Here is a 19,528-nt window from a genome sequence, read left to right as displayed (position 1 = left end):
AATGCGTGAGCAAATAATTTAAATGTTTAAAAACAATGTTTCTCAAACAAAGATAGGAAGGGATTTGGATATTTTACCCTCCACGGTGTATAACAAAATGAAAAGATTCAAGGAATCTGGAGGAATTTCAGTGCGTAAAGGGCAAGTGCGCGAGCCCAAGCTGAATAACCGTGATCTCCGATCCCTCAGACGACACTGCATCAAGAACCGTCATTCATCTATAGGCGATATAACCACATGGGCTCAGGATTACTTTGGCAAACCTTTGTCAAGCGCTACAATAGGTAGTTACATCCACAAATGCCAGTTAAAACTTTACTGTGCCAAAAGGAAGCTTTATGTTAACCGTGTCCAGAAGCACTGTCGACTTCTCTGCGCTCGGAGGCATCTGGGATAGACCATCACACAGTGGAAACGTGTATTGTGGTCAGACCAATCAGTATTTCAGATCTTTTTTGGAAGAAATGGACGCCGTGTGCTCCGGACCAAAGAAGTAAAGGACCATCCAGACTTTAACCAGCAACAAGTCCAAAAGCCAGGGTCTGTCGTTGTATGGGGTTGTGTCAGTCTCCTTGGCAAAGGTAACTTACACTTCTGTGATGGCACCATTAATGCCGAAAAGTACATAGAGATTTTGGAGCAACATATGCTGCCTTCAAGACGACATCCTTTCAAGGGAAGCCCATGCATATTTCAACAAGACAATACAAAACCACATTCTACACACATTTCAAAGGCATGGCTGAGGAAGAAGGGTGTGCGGGTGCTGGACTGGCCTGCCTGCAGTCCTGACTTGTCCCCAATAGAGAATGTGTGGCGCATTTTGAAACGCAAAATGCGACAACAAAGACCCTGTACCGTTGCACACCTTAAGACGTGTTTGCAGGAAGAATGGGACAAAGTAACACCTGAAACGCTTTCTCACTTGGTGTCTTCAATCCCTACATGTCTTTTAAGTGTTGTGAAAAGGAATGGCAACATTACAAAGTGATGAATGCTTTACTGTCCCAACTTTTTTTGAAATATGTTGCAAGAATCAAATTGAATTAAGTGTTTATTTTGAAAAAACAATCAAATTCATGAGGTAAAACATCAAATAATGTGCTGTTGTATTGTTTTCAATGTAATACAGGTCAAACAGAATTTACAAATCACTGTTTTCAATTTAAATTTAACATACCGTCCCAACTTTTTCTGATTTGGGGTTGTAGATAGTGTCAAACTAGCTGCACTAAAAACCCAAAACGCATCCATTCTAAAGCACACTTTCAAGGAGGAAAGAACAATGTAAACATGAAGTGCAACATATATGAATCAATGAATGAATTCTCTTTAAAAATGTGTTTTTGTTCAATATTTAAAGGTAATACGTTTTGTTTCACTATGTAGGATGAATCATACCAATACTACAGAGGTGCCAGGGACGAGCCACTACCAGGGAGGCCTATTGACTTCAGGTAAACACACAACACACCAGGCATGACACCACACCCCACCCCACACCACACCACACCACACCAGGCATGACACCACACCACACCACACCACACACCACACACCACACCACACCACACCAGGCATGACACCACACCACACCACACACCACACCACACCACACCAGGCATGACACCACACCACACCACACCAGGCATGACACCACACCAGGCACGACACCACACCACACCACACCAGGCATGACACCACACCACACCACACCACACCACACCACACCAGGCATGACACCACACCACACCACACCACACCACACCAGGCATGACACCACCCCACACCACACCACACCCCACCCCACCCCACACCACACCACACCACACCAGGCACGACACCACACCACAGTGTGAAACCGACGCTATAAATATCTAACGAAAGAATTGTCTTTGACTAATCCATATCTGTAGAAGCCGTCATGGTGTAAAACACAGTACGTTTGCTTGAGAGACCACAGATATGTGAAGAAGTATGTATTAGTAAGCCAGATAGCCATGCAGAAGAAAGATACAAATAATAATTATAATAATAAATGAATGCGCCATTTTCTGTGTGTTAACTGGCAGTGTGAGCTGGTGAAGGTGGCATCAGATCATAGGTTCAATGAGGTGCACTCCACCCACTGTTGGCAAATGTGTTTTTGGACTGCAAAATGGGTAGCAAAAAAGCGTCAATGTGTAATTTACATTATTTTTAGTAGACGCTTTGGTGTGCTGTGTTTAAAAATGTGTTAAACACAGCAGACATTTCAACAAAACGACAAACAAAAAAAGCAGTCCCTGGTGTGTAATTTCCATTATTTTTAGCAGTTGTTTGGGTGTTTAGTCTCAGAAGCCCAAATGTAGTACTAGCTGCTGCTATGAGACAGTGGCACAGTCCACCACTAGGGGGCAGTGTTGTCCTGTGTCCTGGTTAGTTTCCTGACTCACAGCACAGTACAAGCATCAGCTTCTCCACACAAGTGCTGACGATAAAATGACAAAGGTGTTTTCGTTTGGGTCTCGGTGGCAGGCGACGTGCCTCTTCGCATCACACCGATCGTTAATCATGCGACGTGCCTCTTCGCATCACAGCGATCGTTAATCATGCGGATGGCCTTGTCTCAGCACGCATAGCGCTCCCATGGGAAAGGCCCTAGAGGTGTGGTCCTCCTCCTCCTCCGCAGTGATTTTATGGCCTCACCTCACAGATCTGCACCTGCCCTTGCTTCCATTCGCTGTCTCACTAATTGACTTGGCGGAGGAAGACAGGGCCTCACGCAGCAGCGGCAGCAGCGGCAGCAGCGGCAGCAGCGGCAGCAGCGGCAGCAGCGGCAGCAGCGGCAGCGGTCCCCGTCAACGGGCAGACACTCGCGTCCCCGAGACGTACAGTAGCCTGGCCTGTCTGGTCATGTCACGGTCATGTCACGGCGACGAGATGACTCTCATTCACTCTCTTCTTTCTTTTCTTTCTTTCTCTCTCTGTCTGTCTGTATATCTATCATCTTTCATTTTCTTTTCCCTTTTGTTTTTTGTTTTAATTTCTTTATCTCTTTTTTCTATCTATTTATCTTTTCTCCTTTTGTCATTTTTTTTTCTTCTATATGTTTTTCTTTCTTTCTTTCTTTCTTTCTTTCTTTCTTTCATCTCCTCCTCTCTCATATCCCCTAGTTCAGGTGTGTGTCTCCTGAGGAGTCTGTCTCAGTCTTTCCTGTTCCACCATGTTTACTCCTGAGGTTTGGACGGGCGGCTGTCTCCACATGACTCATGCCCCGCGGTCCCCATGCAGGTGACTGAGAGGTACAGTCCATACCGTCTGACAGGCGTAAATCAGCCTGGAGAAGAGAGATGCTTCACACACACACACACACACACACACGCACACACACACAGCTCCTGGAGAATGGGGTCGGACCTGACAGACTCGCTTAGAGTCCCTCTGCATCTTTCAACAGACCACAGCTGTGGTGTTCTCTGCTGAGCTCAGAGTATGGGGGCCTGAAGGTTCTTCTGAAGGCACTGATGATTCACACCAAGAGTGAGTGCCTGACACTGCTAACTCAGGTCATTTCATGGGCATTTCACAGTCCCCTTAAACTGACACAATACTCTCATCAAATCTTTTTTATAAAGACACCATAACTCAGGCCATGCCTGTGGAGTAAGACCCTTTAATGTCCCAAAGCTCTTTCTAACAAAACCGAGTGCACCTCAGATTTGGCCTCAGATTATCAGACCTGGTCTTAGCGCCCCAGACATGGATTTCTATGTCCATACGGCTCTTTGTCTTGTGAACAGCACTAGCTGACTTCAGACAGTCGATGCGGTCGGTCACTGGGTTGTTCTTTGCAAGGTCACTGGAAGAGTTGTTCTCTGTTCTCTGTTCTCTGCTGGAGAGCAGGCGTGGGCGAGCGGTGCTTTAGTGTGGGAGGATATGGAGGTGGAGGGGTGGTTCAGTCGCGGGTCGCTTGGACCAGGTGCCGTTAATGGGTTTATGCACCTTAGTGTTAGCTCTCAATGGCAGGTCGTATATCGGCCACGTCATCAACTTGAGCAAGGCGACCGACCACTGGGGGTTTCTGCAGTCCCAGGAGGGGGTGTGTGCGTGTGTGTGCGTGTGTGTGTGTGTGTGGAAGTATACGCATACATGTCTGTATGTGTGTGTGTGTGTGTGTGTGGGGGAGTGAGTGTGAGGGTTTGTGTAAGGTAATGTGTTTGTGTGTGTTTGGAAGTATACGCATACGCGTGTTTGTGTCTGTCTGTGTGGGGGAGTGAGTGTGAGGGTTTGTGTAAGGTAGTGTGTGTGTGTGTGTGTGTGTTTGGAAGTATACGCATACGCGTGTTTGTGTCTCTGTGTGGGGGAGTGAGTGTGAGGGTTTGTGTAAGGTAGTGTGTGTGTGTGTGTGTGTGTTTGGAAGTATACGCATACGCGTGTTTGTGTCTGTGTGTCTGGGGGAGTAAGTATGAGGGTTTGTGTAAGGTAATGTTTGGGGGAGAGTGAGTGTAGAAGTGTACGCATATGCGTGTGTCTGTCTGTGAGGATGAGGGTTTGTGTGTGTGTGTGTGTGTGTGTGTGTGTGTGTGGCCTCTCCTGCCATGGCTCTGAGCAAACTAAATGTTTTTACTGCTGCTTGCACAGATGTGAGTCCAGTAATTAGCACCCCCCTCCAGGACTCAAGGAGACCTGCCCACTAGACCCCGGCGACGCCTGCGCTGCGCGCGATGCTGACTTCACAGACGTTCGTTCGTTCGTTCGTTCGTTCGTTCGTTCGTTCGTTCGTTCGTTCGTTCGTTCGTTCGTTCGCTGGTTGATTTATTCCTTCACTCCAGCACTAGATACTACTGGACACACACGGCCGAACGAGCCCCAGTCAGGGGACGGGGCAGGGGGCCCCCGCTGAAGAGATTCTCTCACAGTGCTGAGCATTCGGGCCCCTAATTAGCGGGTGTGGGGCCGGCTCACCGTGCTGAGTTCAACTTTACAAGGAAGTGAGGAGGGGGTGGGGTGGATGTATGTGACCGTGAGAGAGGGGAGTATAGCAGCTTTGTGTGTGTGTGTGTGTGTGTGTGTGTGTGTGTGTGTGTGTGTGTGTGTGTGTGTGTGTGTGTGTGTGCGCGTCTGTCTATGTGTGTGTGTGCGCGTGTGTGCGCGTGTCTGTGAGAGACAAAGAACTGGTCAGATGATAGGAGAGAGTATACCAGCTCTATAGTTGTGTGTGTGTGTGTGTGTGTGTGTGTGTGTGTGTGTGTGTGTGTGTGTGTGTGTGTGTGTGTGTGTGTGTGTGTGTGTGTGTGTGTGTGTGTGTGTGTGTGTGTGTGTGTGTAAGAGAGAGCGAGGTAGAACAGGAGAAATGCCAGATGAAAGGAGGTGTTAAAATAAAGGATTGGCCAGCAGGCTCACATTCCTATGTAGTGCTGGAAAGAGGAGGTGTTGACTGCGTGTGTGTGTGAATGCGTGCATGCATGCATGTGTATGTTGGCTCCCACGTCTGGCCATCATCTGTTACCCAGCTGACGTGTGTGTGTGTGTGTGTGTGTGTGTGTGTGTGATTCTTCCTTCATCCACTGGTCTGCCTTCACCACAGCACCTCATCCACCTCTCACCATCTTGGGCAGAGTTTCAGTAAGAGCTCCCTCCTCCTCTCTCGCCCCCTCTCCTCCCCTCCCCTCTCCTCTCTCCTCTCTCTCCTCCTACCCTACCCTCTCTCCTCCTCGCCTCTCCTCTCCTCCCCTCCCCTCTCCTCCTACCCTACCCTCTCTCCTCCTCTCCTCTCCTCCTCCTCTCCTCTCCTCCCCTCCCCTCTCCTCTCTCCTCCTACCCTACCCTCTCTCCTCCTCTCCTCTCGTCCTCTCGTCCTCTCCTCTCTCCTCCTACCCTACCCTCTCTCCTCTCTCCTCTCTCCTCCTCTCCTCTCCTCCTCCTCTGACGACGGTGGTCACTAGCCAGACAGGCTGCAGGGTTGATGTATCAGGACCAGGGGAAGGGTTGTCCAAACAAAGTCTCCAGAGGTGCAAACTGAGTACCCAGGGCCTGGCCTCCTCACACACACACACACACACACACACACACACACACACACACACACACACAAAGTACAGCTGGCACAGGTTAGGCTTCAGGGCATGTACATGTCAGACAGAACTGTTGCATATCCACTGATTGCCTCCAAGTAGAATTATGTGACCATAAAATAAAATCAATGTCTTGTGGTCGTTAGTTGTTAGTGTGGTCGCCCCTCCGGGGTTAAGATCAGGACGGTGCCCGGGTCAGCACCGCTGTATTTGTAAGTCTAGCTGTGGCGCTGACCCAGGACCTGCCCTGCTCCTAACCCGGCGAAGGGGGTGACGAGCTGTAGGGAGGCCCAGACGGGGTTAATGATTGTGGGCCGCGAGGGCACGGCCACTGACCCCGAGACGACTCCCTGACCTCTCATTTTCACCGCTCAGGAGTCTCCAGAGTTGAGAGAGGGAGGGAGGGAGGCAGCAGGGCTGCTTCATCTGTGGATCGATCCGTTTCCTCTGGATGTCTGATCTGGGATTACCCTCATGGAGACTGCTAGAGGTTTGCATGATGGCAGGTTCTTGGTCCAAGGTTCTTTGCTTTGCTCCACTTCATGCCACTCTAGAACCCTTTTGGGGCTTTCTAGCGAAGGAGAACTTTTTGTGAATCCCTTCAGCAATGTTTCATATTACGACTATTATCTGTGATGAAAGGTTCGTTACAGCTTTTCGAGGGTTCCGTGATTGAGATTGACTGGAGATCTTTCCTGTGTTTTATTGTTTATTGTAATAATGTTAAAACGTATTAAATCCTCTGTAACCTATTTGTCTCTGTTTGCTATCCCTGCGTATACCCTTATATATGCTTATACTATGTAAATTGGAAATCGTGACCCCAATCTGTTATTTCCCACCGCTCTCTCCTACCCAGCGGCCCTCACTTTTGTTTACCTTAGTTGTTTATTTATTTATTTGTTTGTTTTGGTTCTCAGACCAGGAGGCCGAGTTGGCCCGCTCCCCCCACCCCCCAGCGGTAGAGGTCAAGGGTCGTACCCTCCCCCGAGGTCGCTGCCAGCTTTGGGCCCCGAGGCGGGCGATGACACGGTGATGCAGGCCATCCTCAGCCTGGACCGAGGGTAAGCCCCACTCAAGCAATGCATCGTGGGTAAAAAAGAAAAGCTGAGGTCAGGTCCTAGAGAGAGGGGTGATGACATGTTGTCCTCCACTGTGCTGTGGGTCATCTGTCACGAAGGGCTTTGTGAGTCAGGTGGCTGATCTCAGCTATGTTAAACCCCAAGACAAGTCCACTCCAACATCAGAGAGAATGTGTGTGTGTGTGTGTTTTTCTTTCTGTGTGCTGTGCTGTCTAAAAGGGATGTAAAACTTAAGTCCTTCGTGTCAGGTCTATGTGTGAAACTGCCACTCACTTTTACTGTGTGTGTGTGTGTGTGTGTGTGTGTGTGTGTGTGTGTGTGTGTGTGTGTGTGTGTGTGTGTGTGTGTGTGTTGGTATTTGTGTGTGTGTGTGTGTGTGTGTGTGTCGGTATTTGTGTGTGTGTGTGTGTGTTTGTGCACATTTGTGTGTGTGTGTGTGTGTGTGTGCGCCAGGGAGGACCATGAGGGCATGCGGCGTAAGGCTCCATTCCCCGCGGTGAGGGAACGCTCCCCCCTGAGGCGAGACGTGCCCCCCTCCCCCTCCCCCCACAGCCGCTCTGGGTCCAGCATCAGCAGCCGCAGCTACTCGCCAGACAGAGCCAAGACACACCCATACCCACCGCCACCGGGCAAGAGTGAGTACACACACACACACACACACACACACACACACACACACACACCCATCTCACCGGGCTAGAGTGGGTATACACACACACACACACACACACACACACACACACCCATCTCACCGGGCAAGAGTGAGTATACACACACACACACACACACAGACACACACACACACACACACACACACCGGGCAAGAGTGAGTGTACACACACACACACACACACACACACACCCATCTCACCGGATAAGAGTGAGTGTGCACACACACCCATACCCCCCACACACTTGCCCCTACCCACCATTGCTAGGAAGTAGTAAGTGTGTGCACACACACAATGCATACACACACACACACACACACACACACACACACACACACAGTGCTACTCACTGTTGCCAGGAAATACTGACTGCACCCACAGTCACACACAGACACACAAACTAATTTAAGAACATACACACACACACACACACACACACACACACACACACACACACACACACACACACACACACAGACACACATACCTCTCATCCTCTTTGCGAGAGTGAGCACACACACACACACACACACACCTCATCCTCTTTGCGAGAGTGAACACACACACACACACACACACACACAGACACACACACACACAAAGCCATCTGTGTAGGTGTCATCAAGACCCGGCAAAGTGTGACTTCAATAAGATGCACTTGAGTGAGATGAAAGCCTTTATTTTGGACGACGCATCAAAGCCACTCTGGCCAAAGGGGGGTGGAAATGCATCAAGGACAGGCATCCTCGTCCTCCTCTCTCCTCTCTCCGCTCTCCTCTCCTCCACTCCCCTCATTCTATCCCTTTCTCATCCCCCTCTCTCTCTTCCTGTTCCCTCGTTCCTGATGCAGCCCTCCCCGTTCCGAGGCCCACATCACTCACTTGCCTCACTCGCACCCTTCACCTGGAGGCACACACACACACACACACACACACACACACACACACACACACACACACACACACACACACACATACATCCACACACACACACATACATCCACACACACACACACACACACATACATCCACACACACACACACACACACACACACACACATACATCCACACACACACACACACACACATACATCCACACACACACACACACACACACATACATCCACACACACACACACACACACATACATCCATACACACACACACACACACACACACACACACTCACTCAGGAACATACACACACATTCACAAACATACTCAAAATCAAAACACACTCAAAAACATGCACACATAAGTCCACTCTGTTAGCATGAAGTTCGCAAGTTAGCATGAAGGATTGATATGGGACTCACTCAGATACACACACACACACACACACACACACACACACACACACACACACACATTCTCCCATTGGGTTCTGCAGGTGCGGGCGTTGGTTCCGCTGGTGCTCCTGGGTTTCGTGGGGAGATAGCGCGGAGCTGGGGCAGTTTCGGTGAGCCGACCCCACACACCCCCACCGGTTAGTCGTGTGTGTGTGTGTGTGTGTGTGTGTGTGTGTCCCTCTCTGGGCAGGACGTGAGGCTTTGGGAGCTTGGCCACTGATGGCTGCTCTGTGTGTGAAACCTGCCTGGTGTTGTAATGTGTGCCAACCACATTGATCCACAGCCACTCTTTATAAGGCCTGATTGGTTGAAGTAAGGCTGATTGATTGATTTGTTGATTGATTACGTGTGCCTCTGTCACTTGACTTGGTGAAATGAAACACCTGCCGTAGAGTTAGAGGTTGTATTTTCTGCATGTGTACATATATACGCGTGTGTGTGTGTGTGTGTGTGTGTGTGTGTCTTTGTGTGCATGCATAGATACATGTATAGAGATATGTCTAGCTATCTGACTGTCTACCTACCACATTCCTCATTACAGTGCATGAAATGCCCTGTATTGTTATTCCTAGGCTTCTTATACTTCTTCTTCTTCTTCTTCTTACCGACTTCTGCGCTTAATTCCGCTCGAACCGCTTAACGTAGAAACTTCGTTCGAACTTTGTCGCGTAGGTCTTGTAAAGGACACTTATGCTATTTTTTTCATTTTTCTGAACTTTATACTTTTTAAGATATTAAAGAAAAACTAATACTTTTTTTCCTATTGACTTACATTGGGCCATTGTGACATCATGATAGGGTCATTAAACTGGCTGACACCTGCGCCAAGGCTCCAAGGATCTTCTTCTCTCTGTCCCTCTCTATTCAACTGTATAACTAGGAATATTAAGAGACACCTTCCATACTCTACTTTTTGTTCTCTCCATCTTCCTCTTTATCCCTCTCACTCTACCTTCTCTCACACTCTGTTTCACTCCATTTTCTCTCCTTCTTTCAATATTTTCCCTCTTCACTCTCTCTTTACTGTCTTGCAGAGTCACTCTTGTTCACTCTTCTTTCCTTTCTTCTTTCTTTCTTCCACTCTTCTTTCCTTTCTTCTTTCCTTCTTCCACTCTTCTTTCCTTTCTTTTTTCCTTCTTCCACTCTTTCCTTCTTTCTTTTCTTCTTTCCTTCTTCCACTCTTCTTTCCTTTCTTCCCTCTTCTTAACTTTTGCATTTCATGCACTGGTATTTCCTTCAGGAAATGCATTTTCTAGTTTTTATTCCGTTTACCGACTTCTGCGCTTAATTCAGCTCAAACCGCTTAACTTAGAAACTTTGTAAAGTGTCTTGTAAAGGCCCGTGTGACATCATAATAGGGTCATTAAACTGGCTTGCACCTGTGCTTCACTGACACCTGCGCCAAGGTTCCAAGGCTCCTCTTCTCTCTGTCCCTCTCCATTCAACTGTATAACTAGGAATATTAAGAGACACCTTCCATACTCTACTTTTTTTCTCTCTCTATCTTTCTCTCTATCCCTCTCAATCTACTTTCTCTCACACTCCATCTCTCTTCTTCACAGCATTTTTCTCTCCTTTTTTCAATATTTTCACTCTCTCTTTATCTCATTATCCATAGCAACTCCTGTTCACTCTTCTATCCTTTCTTCTTTCAATTATTCTGGCCATCAATTCCTACACTTTTTTGTCAGCCTTCTTTGACTTTCCATTTTTCTCTCCTTTTTTCAATATTTTCCCCCTTCACTCTCTCTTTATCTCTTTATCCATAGCAACTCCTGTTCACTCTTCTATCCTTTCTTCTTTCAATTATTTTGTCCATACATTTTTTTCAAACTTTTTTTCAAGTTTTTTGTCAGCCTTTTTTGACTTTACAGTCCTCTATCCTCCCTTCCATTTCCTTTACTTCCCCCATGCCATGTCTATATCTCCCACTTTATCCATCGATCACTCTAACATCTCCTTCCTCCAAACCAGTCAATTTCCTATTTTCACTCATTCCCTCTTTCTGTCCAACCTCCATCAACTTGTTTTTTTTTTTTTATCCCTCTCCAACTCCTCTTTCTCACACTCCATCTCTCTACTTCAGTCCATTTTCTCTCCTTCTTTCAAACTTTTCCCTTCTCACTCTCTCTTTACTATATTTATCCAGAGCCACTTTTGTTCACTCTTCATTCCTTTCTTCTTTCACTTTTGTTCACTCTTCATTCCTCCTTTCACTCTTCTTTCTTTCCTTCATTTTTGCATTTCATGCACTGGTATTTCCTTCAGGAAATGCATATTCTAGTTCTTATGTGTTTTGTCCAAAGCGACTTATAAAACATTAGAAAAACTTTTACACACACAAAAGAAACAATATAAAGTATCAATTAAAAGTACACATTTAAATAAAAAACAACAAATGAATCATAACAGTAATAATATATATATACATACATATATATGTATTGTATTTGTATATGTATGTATATACGTATCTGCATGCATTAACATTTGTCAGTAGATATATTTACACGTACAGGTATATGTGTATATACATCATTTGTACTTCTCTCCAGTATGGAGTTAGATTTGTTTCATAATTCACAAACAAACGAAACGCGATTCAAACAAACGAAACGCGAGTCACAAACAAACGAAACGCGATTCAAACGAACGAACCGCGATTCACAAACAAACCAAACGCGATTCACAAATGTATTTCATGATTCACAAATGTATTTTGTGATTCACAAATAAATGACCCCATGACATTTGTTTGCAACCTGACGAACACGAGTTACAAATCCCTGCATTCGTCTGTGTGGATTTTTGGAATTTTCCTAACACGTTTAGATTCACAAATGCATTTTTTCTAAAAGATATTCTCTGCAGCCTATCAGATCTCAGATCTCAATTTTAGCCAATCACATTATAGTGTCTATGTGGACTACAAACCACCCGTCATGGTTATGGACATTGTCCGAGATCATGAGCAATGGCATCTGGTAGCTTCTCACCAAATGTTAGTGAAATATAGCTTGTTAATCTTATTAAACCGATTATCATACGTGGTTGAATATTATTGAGACTGGCAGGATCCATGTTTAGTCATTTTAAGTGTTCCCTGGGCTAACGTTTAGCAAGCTAGCTAGTCAATGTCTAACATAACATTGGCCTTGCTAACATGGATAGAGCTACGCTTGCTGAATTAGTTTGCTCTCTAGCCAGGTAACATCTTACATGGGACTTTAGTGAACAGATCATTAAAACGATTTTTTTTTCAAAGCAGGAGCTGTCAAGTCAAGTGGAGGCAGCAGCACATGTTCTTGTGCAAGCCCTAGCTAGGAATATTTCCCCAATGCCAGAGAGATGAGCAGCAGAGAGCATAGTTAGGGCTGTAACTATGGCCCCTACCATACCTAATGCCGCCAATACTAGGGTGAGACAGGCTATGAGAAGGTAATAAATACACAGTGCACAGACACACATAAGGTGCTTCAGAATTCTACGGAATATTAGCCTAAATTCGAATGACCATCCCAGCATTCAGATGTCTGCTATAATTTACATTGGGCATGAAATTACCAATTTCTAGCTACCGATGCTTAACTACCAAGCTACTGCCACACAATTTTATTATTTTGACATGCCACACAATTTAACCATGTACGATGTGGCTAGAGAGCAAACATATGCAGCAAGCGTAGCTCTATCCATGTTAGCAAGGCCTAGCTTGCTAAACGTTAGCCTAGGAAACACTTAAAATGACTAAACATGGATCCTGCCATTCTCAAGAATATTCAACCATGTATGATAATCGGTTTAATACGATTAACAAGCTTTATTTCACTAACATTTAGTGGGCAGCTAACAGATGCTATTGCTGTGATCTCGGACAATGTCCATAACCATGACGGGTGGTTTGTAGTCCACATAGACACTATAATGTGATTGGCTAAAATTGGAAGAGATCTGATAGGCTGCAGAGAATATCTTTTAGAAAAAATGCATTTGTGAATCTAAACGTGTTAGGAAAGTTCCAAAAATCCACACAGACGAATGCAGGGATTTGTAACTTGTGTTCGTCAGGTTGCAAACAAATGTCATGGGGTCATTTATCTGTGAATCACAAAATACATTTGTGAATCGCGTTTCGTTTCGTTTGTTTGTGACTCGCGTTTAGTTTGTTTGTGAATTATGAAACAAATCTAACTCCATACTCCAGTTGTATACTATCATACCTACCCACAGTATACCTATAAATGTCCATGCATTCTGGTCCCATCTTCCCAGGCGGTATGACTGGTTTATGTGGTCCTTATATGGCAGCGGTTGTGGTCACTTCAGTCCAGTGTTGTGTTGTTGGAGCCCCAGTAATATGCAGGTGTTTGAACCCTCCGAGCACAGTCACCTGGGGATAGATAGTGCTCCGACCTCATTTTCCAGGTTTTGCTTGAATCGGTTCTACTCCGTGACCTCAGACCATCTGCACTGCACACCTGCGGCCTCTCGGGCCTGTGTTGACCTGCCGAGACCTCCACGGACCAGATTCACACAGCATAGGGATGGGCTCAGTTAATCCCACAGAGAATCAGCACGGAATCCTCATGCAGGGTAGAAGGCCATGCCGTCACAGTCGGTCTTCTCACTTCGTCAATCCCAGGTTTTAACGGCCAGGATGAGATCACTGATGCTGGAATAACTCAGCCACTCTTCGAGACGCAGCACAGATGTTTCTGGATGTTTCTGGATGTGCCTGTTGTTGAGTGTGTTTTGAGGACTGACTGCATGTTTGTGTGTTGGGGATGTAGCATGGAGACGACATGCGGTTGCTAAGCGCGGGGTTGCTAGTGTGTTGGTGGTGGTAGATGAGTCAAACACGAGACGAGAGCAGATCCAACAGCATGGTGTCATCGGATAGCCTCTGACCACACACAGTCTGAGTGATGGCACTCACACAGCTACATCAGCGGGACCCTGGTTCTCCTCCTGGACATTGCAAAGAATAGTCTAGAAGTGTAGTACTGGTCTCCTTTGGAAGCGAATCAGAGACCTAGTTTGGATTGTTTGAATGGGCTTTCAGACCAGGTGCTTGGCCCTAACTCTCTTGAGTTTTTGTGGCACGTTTTAAGGTGTGTTGTTTTATAAGCAACTCGTTTTTGGTAGTCTATCAGAAATGACCCCAGAGTGAAATAAAATCCCCTGCCTGTATTCACCTTTTCTGCTCTTTTGATCTGCCATTTGGAGGAAAAACCTTTACCTAGGCTGGTCTAATTCATTTCAGGTAGGCTGGAATTGAATTCAGTCATGGTTCTCAGCAAGGGCTAAGGTACACAGTCAGAAGAAAAGAACACTTGCCTTAAATCCTTTTGGAAAGGCATTTCCAGTGTCGGTGCTTGACCGTCATTTTAGTAATCTGCACCCACATCCCTCATGGGCCTCAGTCTCAGTTCCAGTCACCTGTCATCTCCAGGCCAGATATGGGTACTCAAGATGGCGTTACACCTACAGTAATCACACACTGTCCCAACAGACCCCCAACTAAGAAAATGACAATGAGAAAACTAACGTGACTAAGTGAGTAATGAGGAGAATAACGTGACTTAAGTCAGTAATGCAAAGATGCTATTGTACCCCATAAATCATACTTAAGAAATACTTTACAAGGACATGCCAGAAGCTAATATTCTACATAGCATTGGATTCAGCTGAACAGGCCCTACAGTGCAGTGTTAATTTCGTTGACGAAAACTATGACGAAAAATATTCGTTAACGACCTTTTTCCCGTGACTAAGACGAGACTAAGACGTGACGAAAACGGATCTTTATAAATAAAAACTATGACTAAATCTATTTTAACTTTCGTTGAGAGACGAGACGAAAATGTTGGTGGTTGACTAAGTCACAATTTTTTTTTTTTTCTAAACTTGTATGCACATCATTGGTTGAATGTTGCCCGGTCCTGTATCTATCCCTCCTCCACTCCCTGAGATGGCCAGACATGCAAGTGACGCCCTATGGCTTAACGTTACGATGGCTGAAGTTCAAGCACTCGGTACTGGAAGACAAATAAGAATAGATATCCGGACAGTCTTAAATTATAACTTGACAGAAAATAAAACACAATGCACCGCAATAACCGGAGAGAAACCGTGTGGCTTCAAAATAGATGGGAAGAACACAATAAGAGGCACCTGAAAGCGCACAAGACAACCCTGCCATTTATGCCAAGGTATATTAGCTAGTAACTGTCAATGATAATTAGCTAATGTTAACTAGTTATTCGAATATATTAGCCAACGTTAAGTTAACTTCAAAGGGGCAGTCGAGTGTATAGGTTGTGTCAGCTTGGATAACTAGCTAGTCATTTTCGATTGAAACCTCCCGTTTGGCTTGGCAAATGAGTTCCAAAACGTTTAGCTAGCTAACGTTGGCTAACTATGAGGTAGCATAGCTAAGTTATACTAGCTATCGATAACTAGCTAGTAAACACATTGCAGAATGGACTATAGGACAGGCCACGCATGACATTAATCAAGAAAAAATAAATGAATATGTGATTGGTTTACATATCCTTGTCTATTTATGCAATTGTTATTAGCACTACTTTCAACTCTCAAACTACCCGTCTAGCTAAATACTGTATGTTGGTTATCAGATTGCACAGCAATTCATATGGAGGATATGTGGTTGATTTAACTAAGGCCAGGTAGGCATAGTAGTTGTATTGTGTTATCAGATCATTTGAATCTTCAAAATCTAGACTTGATATTCTCTTATATTTTAATGATAATACTGTTAATTAAGTATTGCCTTAACATTATTATTTACATTGAATTCATTGGAATTCAGCTGTAGGCATAGGAGATCTGTATCTTAGAGACTAATTGCATCCACAGTTTAAGTACTGCAAGCTTGACTATTATGCAGTTGTAGACACAACACAAGGGGTCCCCGGGCCTGAGAAGGGATGGAAAGGAGTTTAATGTGACTATAAGATGGACTTAATTTTTAGTTTAATGTGACTAAAACTAGAATAAAATGTAATGAGACTTCGTCGACTAAAACTAGACTAAAATGTTCTGAGTTTTCGTCGACGAAAACTAGACTAAAACTAAGCAGGATAAAAATGACTAAAAGTGACTAAAACTAATATGCATTTTCGTCTAAAGACTAAGACTAAATCCAAAATAGCTGCCAAAATGAACACTGCTACAGTGTAGCAGTTTTTTTTTCCCATATTGTTTTTGTGCTTCTTCACTGAGGAAGATCTCAAGACTCACTTTTGATCACTCAACATTAACTTGGCAATAGTCCACTGGACTATTTCAGTCAGATAGTTGAAATCTAGACTAATTTGTCTCGATTTAAAGTTAGTTCTCTCTGGGAAATGTGTTAGTATTGAGTGTCTTTATGGTTCGTACTCCATGTTTCTTCTCAGGGAGGCTGAGGCGAATGACCCATTTGAAGTATGGAGAGAGAAGTGAGCAGTTGGTCTTCCGCTAAAAGTTCAAAGTTCATTTCCCTGCCTTTCTGCCCTTCCTTCATGACCGTTTGATACAAACGTATGTTGACTTTAAATGTACAGTGAACAGGTCTCCTAGCTCATGGGAATACTTTGAAAAGTCATGGAATGTAGCAAATTCATTGAAAGTATTGGATAGGTCATTAAATGTGATATTTGATCGGTCCAATGAAAGGTCCTTGTGAGTCTTGAAAAAGTTTTGACATGGTGTCAGTGGAAACAGGTGGGAACTCTGAGTGAAGTATGTCTCCATCACATTCACACTGGCCACGCTCTCTCTCTCGCTCTCTCTCTCTCTCTCTCTCTCTCTGTGTGTGTGTGTGTGTGTGTGTGTGTGTGTGTGTGTGTGTGTGTGTGTGTGTCACCATCACATTCACACTGGCCACGCTCTCACTCTCCCTCTCCCTATCTCTCTCTCTGTGTTTTGAGAAGGGATAATTGTTTTTCCTGATGCTTGTACACGCTGATTATTCTGTGTGGGATGAAAGATTATGCCTATAACACCCTGCAACACACACACACATGCATACATAATACATACACACACACATGCATACATAATACATACACACACACACACACACACACACATGCATACATTATACCTCTCCCTCTCCTGCTTTCCTCTATTCATCCTTCTCTCTCTCTCTCTTTAAAGTTTGTCACCATCCATTCTTCAAACGATCGTTTCTGGAAATGAAGGCCCCACCCTATGTGTTAGAAGCTGCTTGACTGAGACCCTTTGAAATGTGTGTGTGTGTGTGTGTGTGTGTGTGTGTGGGGTGGGCTGTCCAAAAGGCCAGCTGGTGCTATCTTCCATAAACCAGATCTCTTCCCTTTGGATTTCCTCCTCATCAGATCCTTATCTGTCAGCTGTCGGAGAGTTTGTGCTCTCCTCTCTCTCTCTCTCTCTCTCTCTTCCTCTCTCTCTCTCTCTCTCTCTCTCTCGGTACTCCTCCTCTCTTCATGAAGGTCATGTGCAGTCACTTATCCCCTGTGGCCAACAGTAAAAACTCTCTGCGGTTCAGTTAAGACCTCGGTTCTGGGCGGAAAAAAGAGTGTATGTCATAAAACCTGAAATGAACAGAGTTATCTCTGCAGGTGAGTTTCCCTGAAGTGTGTTTACAGGCTGTGGTGCAGAGACAGAGAGAGAGAGAGAGAGAGAAGAGAGAAGGAGGGAGAGAGAGGAGAAGGAGGGAGGGAGGGAGAGAGAAGGAGGGAGAGAGAGAGAAGGAGGAGAAAGAGAGAGAGAGAGGAGATGGGGGGAGAGAAAGAAGGAGAGAGAGAGAGGAGATGGGGAAGAGAGAGAGAGAGGGCCTACTGGTGGCCCCTGAGGGCCTGGTGCTTGGGCCCCTGAAGAGCCCATCTGGTTGTGGTAAGCAGGGGCTGTTTGGAGGATACAGGATTTGTCAGAACATGTGAGAGCGTTTATCACCCGCCGTGAGTCAAAGAGCGAGAGCGAGGGAGGGAGGGAGGGAGAGAGGGAGGGAGGGAGAGAATGATGGCCTCGGCCTGCTGAGCCCAGCCTGGGAAAGATTGTCATGCTCAAGAATCTCCATGTGTGTGTGTTTAAGGGATAGCTGCACGAGCATGAAGTTCAGAATGTGTGGGGCGGTTATGTGTGTGTGTGTGTGTGTGTGTGTGTGTGTGTTGGGAGGTTTATAATGTGTTGACGTGTGTGTGTTTGCTTTTGGCATGTCTTCAAATTCTCACGTACTTGGATTTCTTTTCAGGTGTTCAGCTGTTTTCTCTGTCTCTCAAATTCTCATGTCTACTTTCATTCTTATTGATGTATGGATTAAATGATCCCTCTCCCCCTCTCTCCCTCTCACCCTCTCTCTCTCTCTCTCTCTCTCGCCCTCTTTCTCTCTCTCCCCACAGAAAGGGAAAAGCCATCATCTGCTTTTATCAGTGCGTCTCGAGACGGATCTCCTCACAACTCTGCCTCTGTCACTAAGGTGAGATCCCCTCCAGAGGACACTGCTGCCGCACGCACGCACGCACGCACACACGCACACACACAGACACGCACACACACACGCACACACACACACACTCTCAAAAAACACACACACACAAAACACAGTTTCACTGGTTCTCTCTTACGCACACACTTGCACATACACACTCAAACACACTGTGTCACTGTCTCACTCACACAGTTGGACATACATGCATTCACGTGCTCCACACACCTCATGCACTATTCACATACACACATACACACACACACACACACACACACACACACACACACACACAGAGGCCTGAGAAACAGATGTGACCAGCCAAAACAGGATCAGTATGTCTGACTAATCCACTTTAAGAATGAGCTCCAGCTCCACATCTCAAAGACAAACACACCCAACACATGACGTGAAGCAAGTTCACTGTAGGAGACCTTATGAGAAGTATCTCTGCAGTGCATAGCTCTAATGGGTTAGAATCAAGGACCTCTCCTTTAACATCTCTGCATAGCTCTAATGGGTTAGAATCAAGGACCTCTCCTTTAACATCTCTGCATAGCTCTAATGGGTTAGAATCAAGGACCACTCCTTTAACATCTCTGCATAGCTCTAATGGGTTATAATCAAGGACTCCACCTTTAACATATCTGCATAGCTCTAATGGGTTAGAATCAAGGACTCCACCTTTAACATCTCTGCATAGCTCTAATGGGTTATAATCAAGGACTGTTCCTTTAACATCTCTGCATGTCCATCAATAGCAAAGCCATGGTGCTCCTTTAAAAGGTGGTCTATCCTGTAAGGTTTTCTTTAAGGTTCCGCTGTGTGTGCCTGTGGGTGGTCCTTGTGGAGTGTAAGCAGGGCTGGGGTGTGCCCGGCTATCAGATGGTAATCAGAT

The 19,528-nt window shown here is 45.6% G+C and overlaps 1 protein-coding gene across 4 annotated transcripts in view; it reads left to right on the top strand.

Annotated features, from left to right (window-relative positions):
- pphln1 (periphilin 1) overlaps window positions 1-19,528 on the top strand; it is a 28,380-nt gene that overhangs the window by 2,841 nt on the left and 6,011 nt on the right. For 3 of the 4 annotated variants that reach the window (XM_042710102.1, XM_042710103.1, XM_031583341.2), the window contains 4 exons: window positions 1,390-1,457; window positions 6,977-7,120; window positions 7,592-7,773; window positions 18,545-18,621. In XM_042710102.1, coding sequence (XP_042566036.1) covers window positions 1,390-1,457; window positions 6,977-7,120; window positions 7,592-7,773; window positions 18,545-18,621 — 471 coding nt within the window. Of the gene's footprint in view, window positions 1-1,389; window positions 1,458-6,976; window positions 7,121-7,591; window positions 7,774-9,199; window positions 9,316-18,544; window positions 18,622-19,528 lie in introns of those variants that run through there. The other variant, XM_042710104.1, reaches the window with a different exon arrangement.

Source organism: Clupea harengus, chromosome 16 (assembly GCF_900700415.2).
Source record: "Clupea harengus chromosome 16, Ch_v2.0.2, whole genome shotgun sequence".
NCBI lineage: Eukaryota > Metazoa > Chordata > Actinopteri > Clupeiformes > Clupeidae > Clupea > Clupea harengus.
This window is presented reverse-complemented; position numbering and strand designations above follow the sequence as displayed.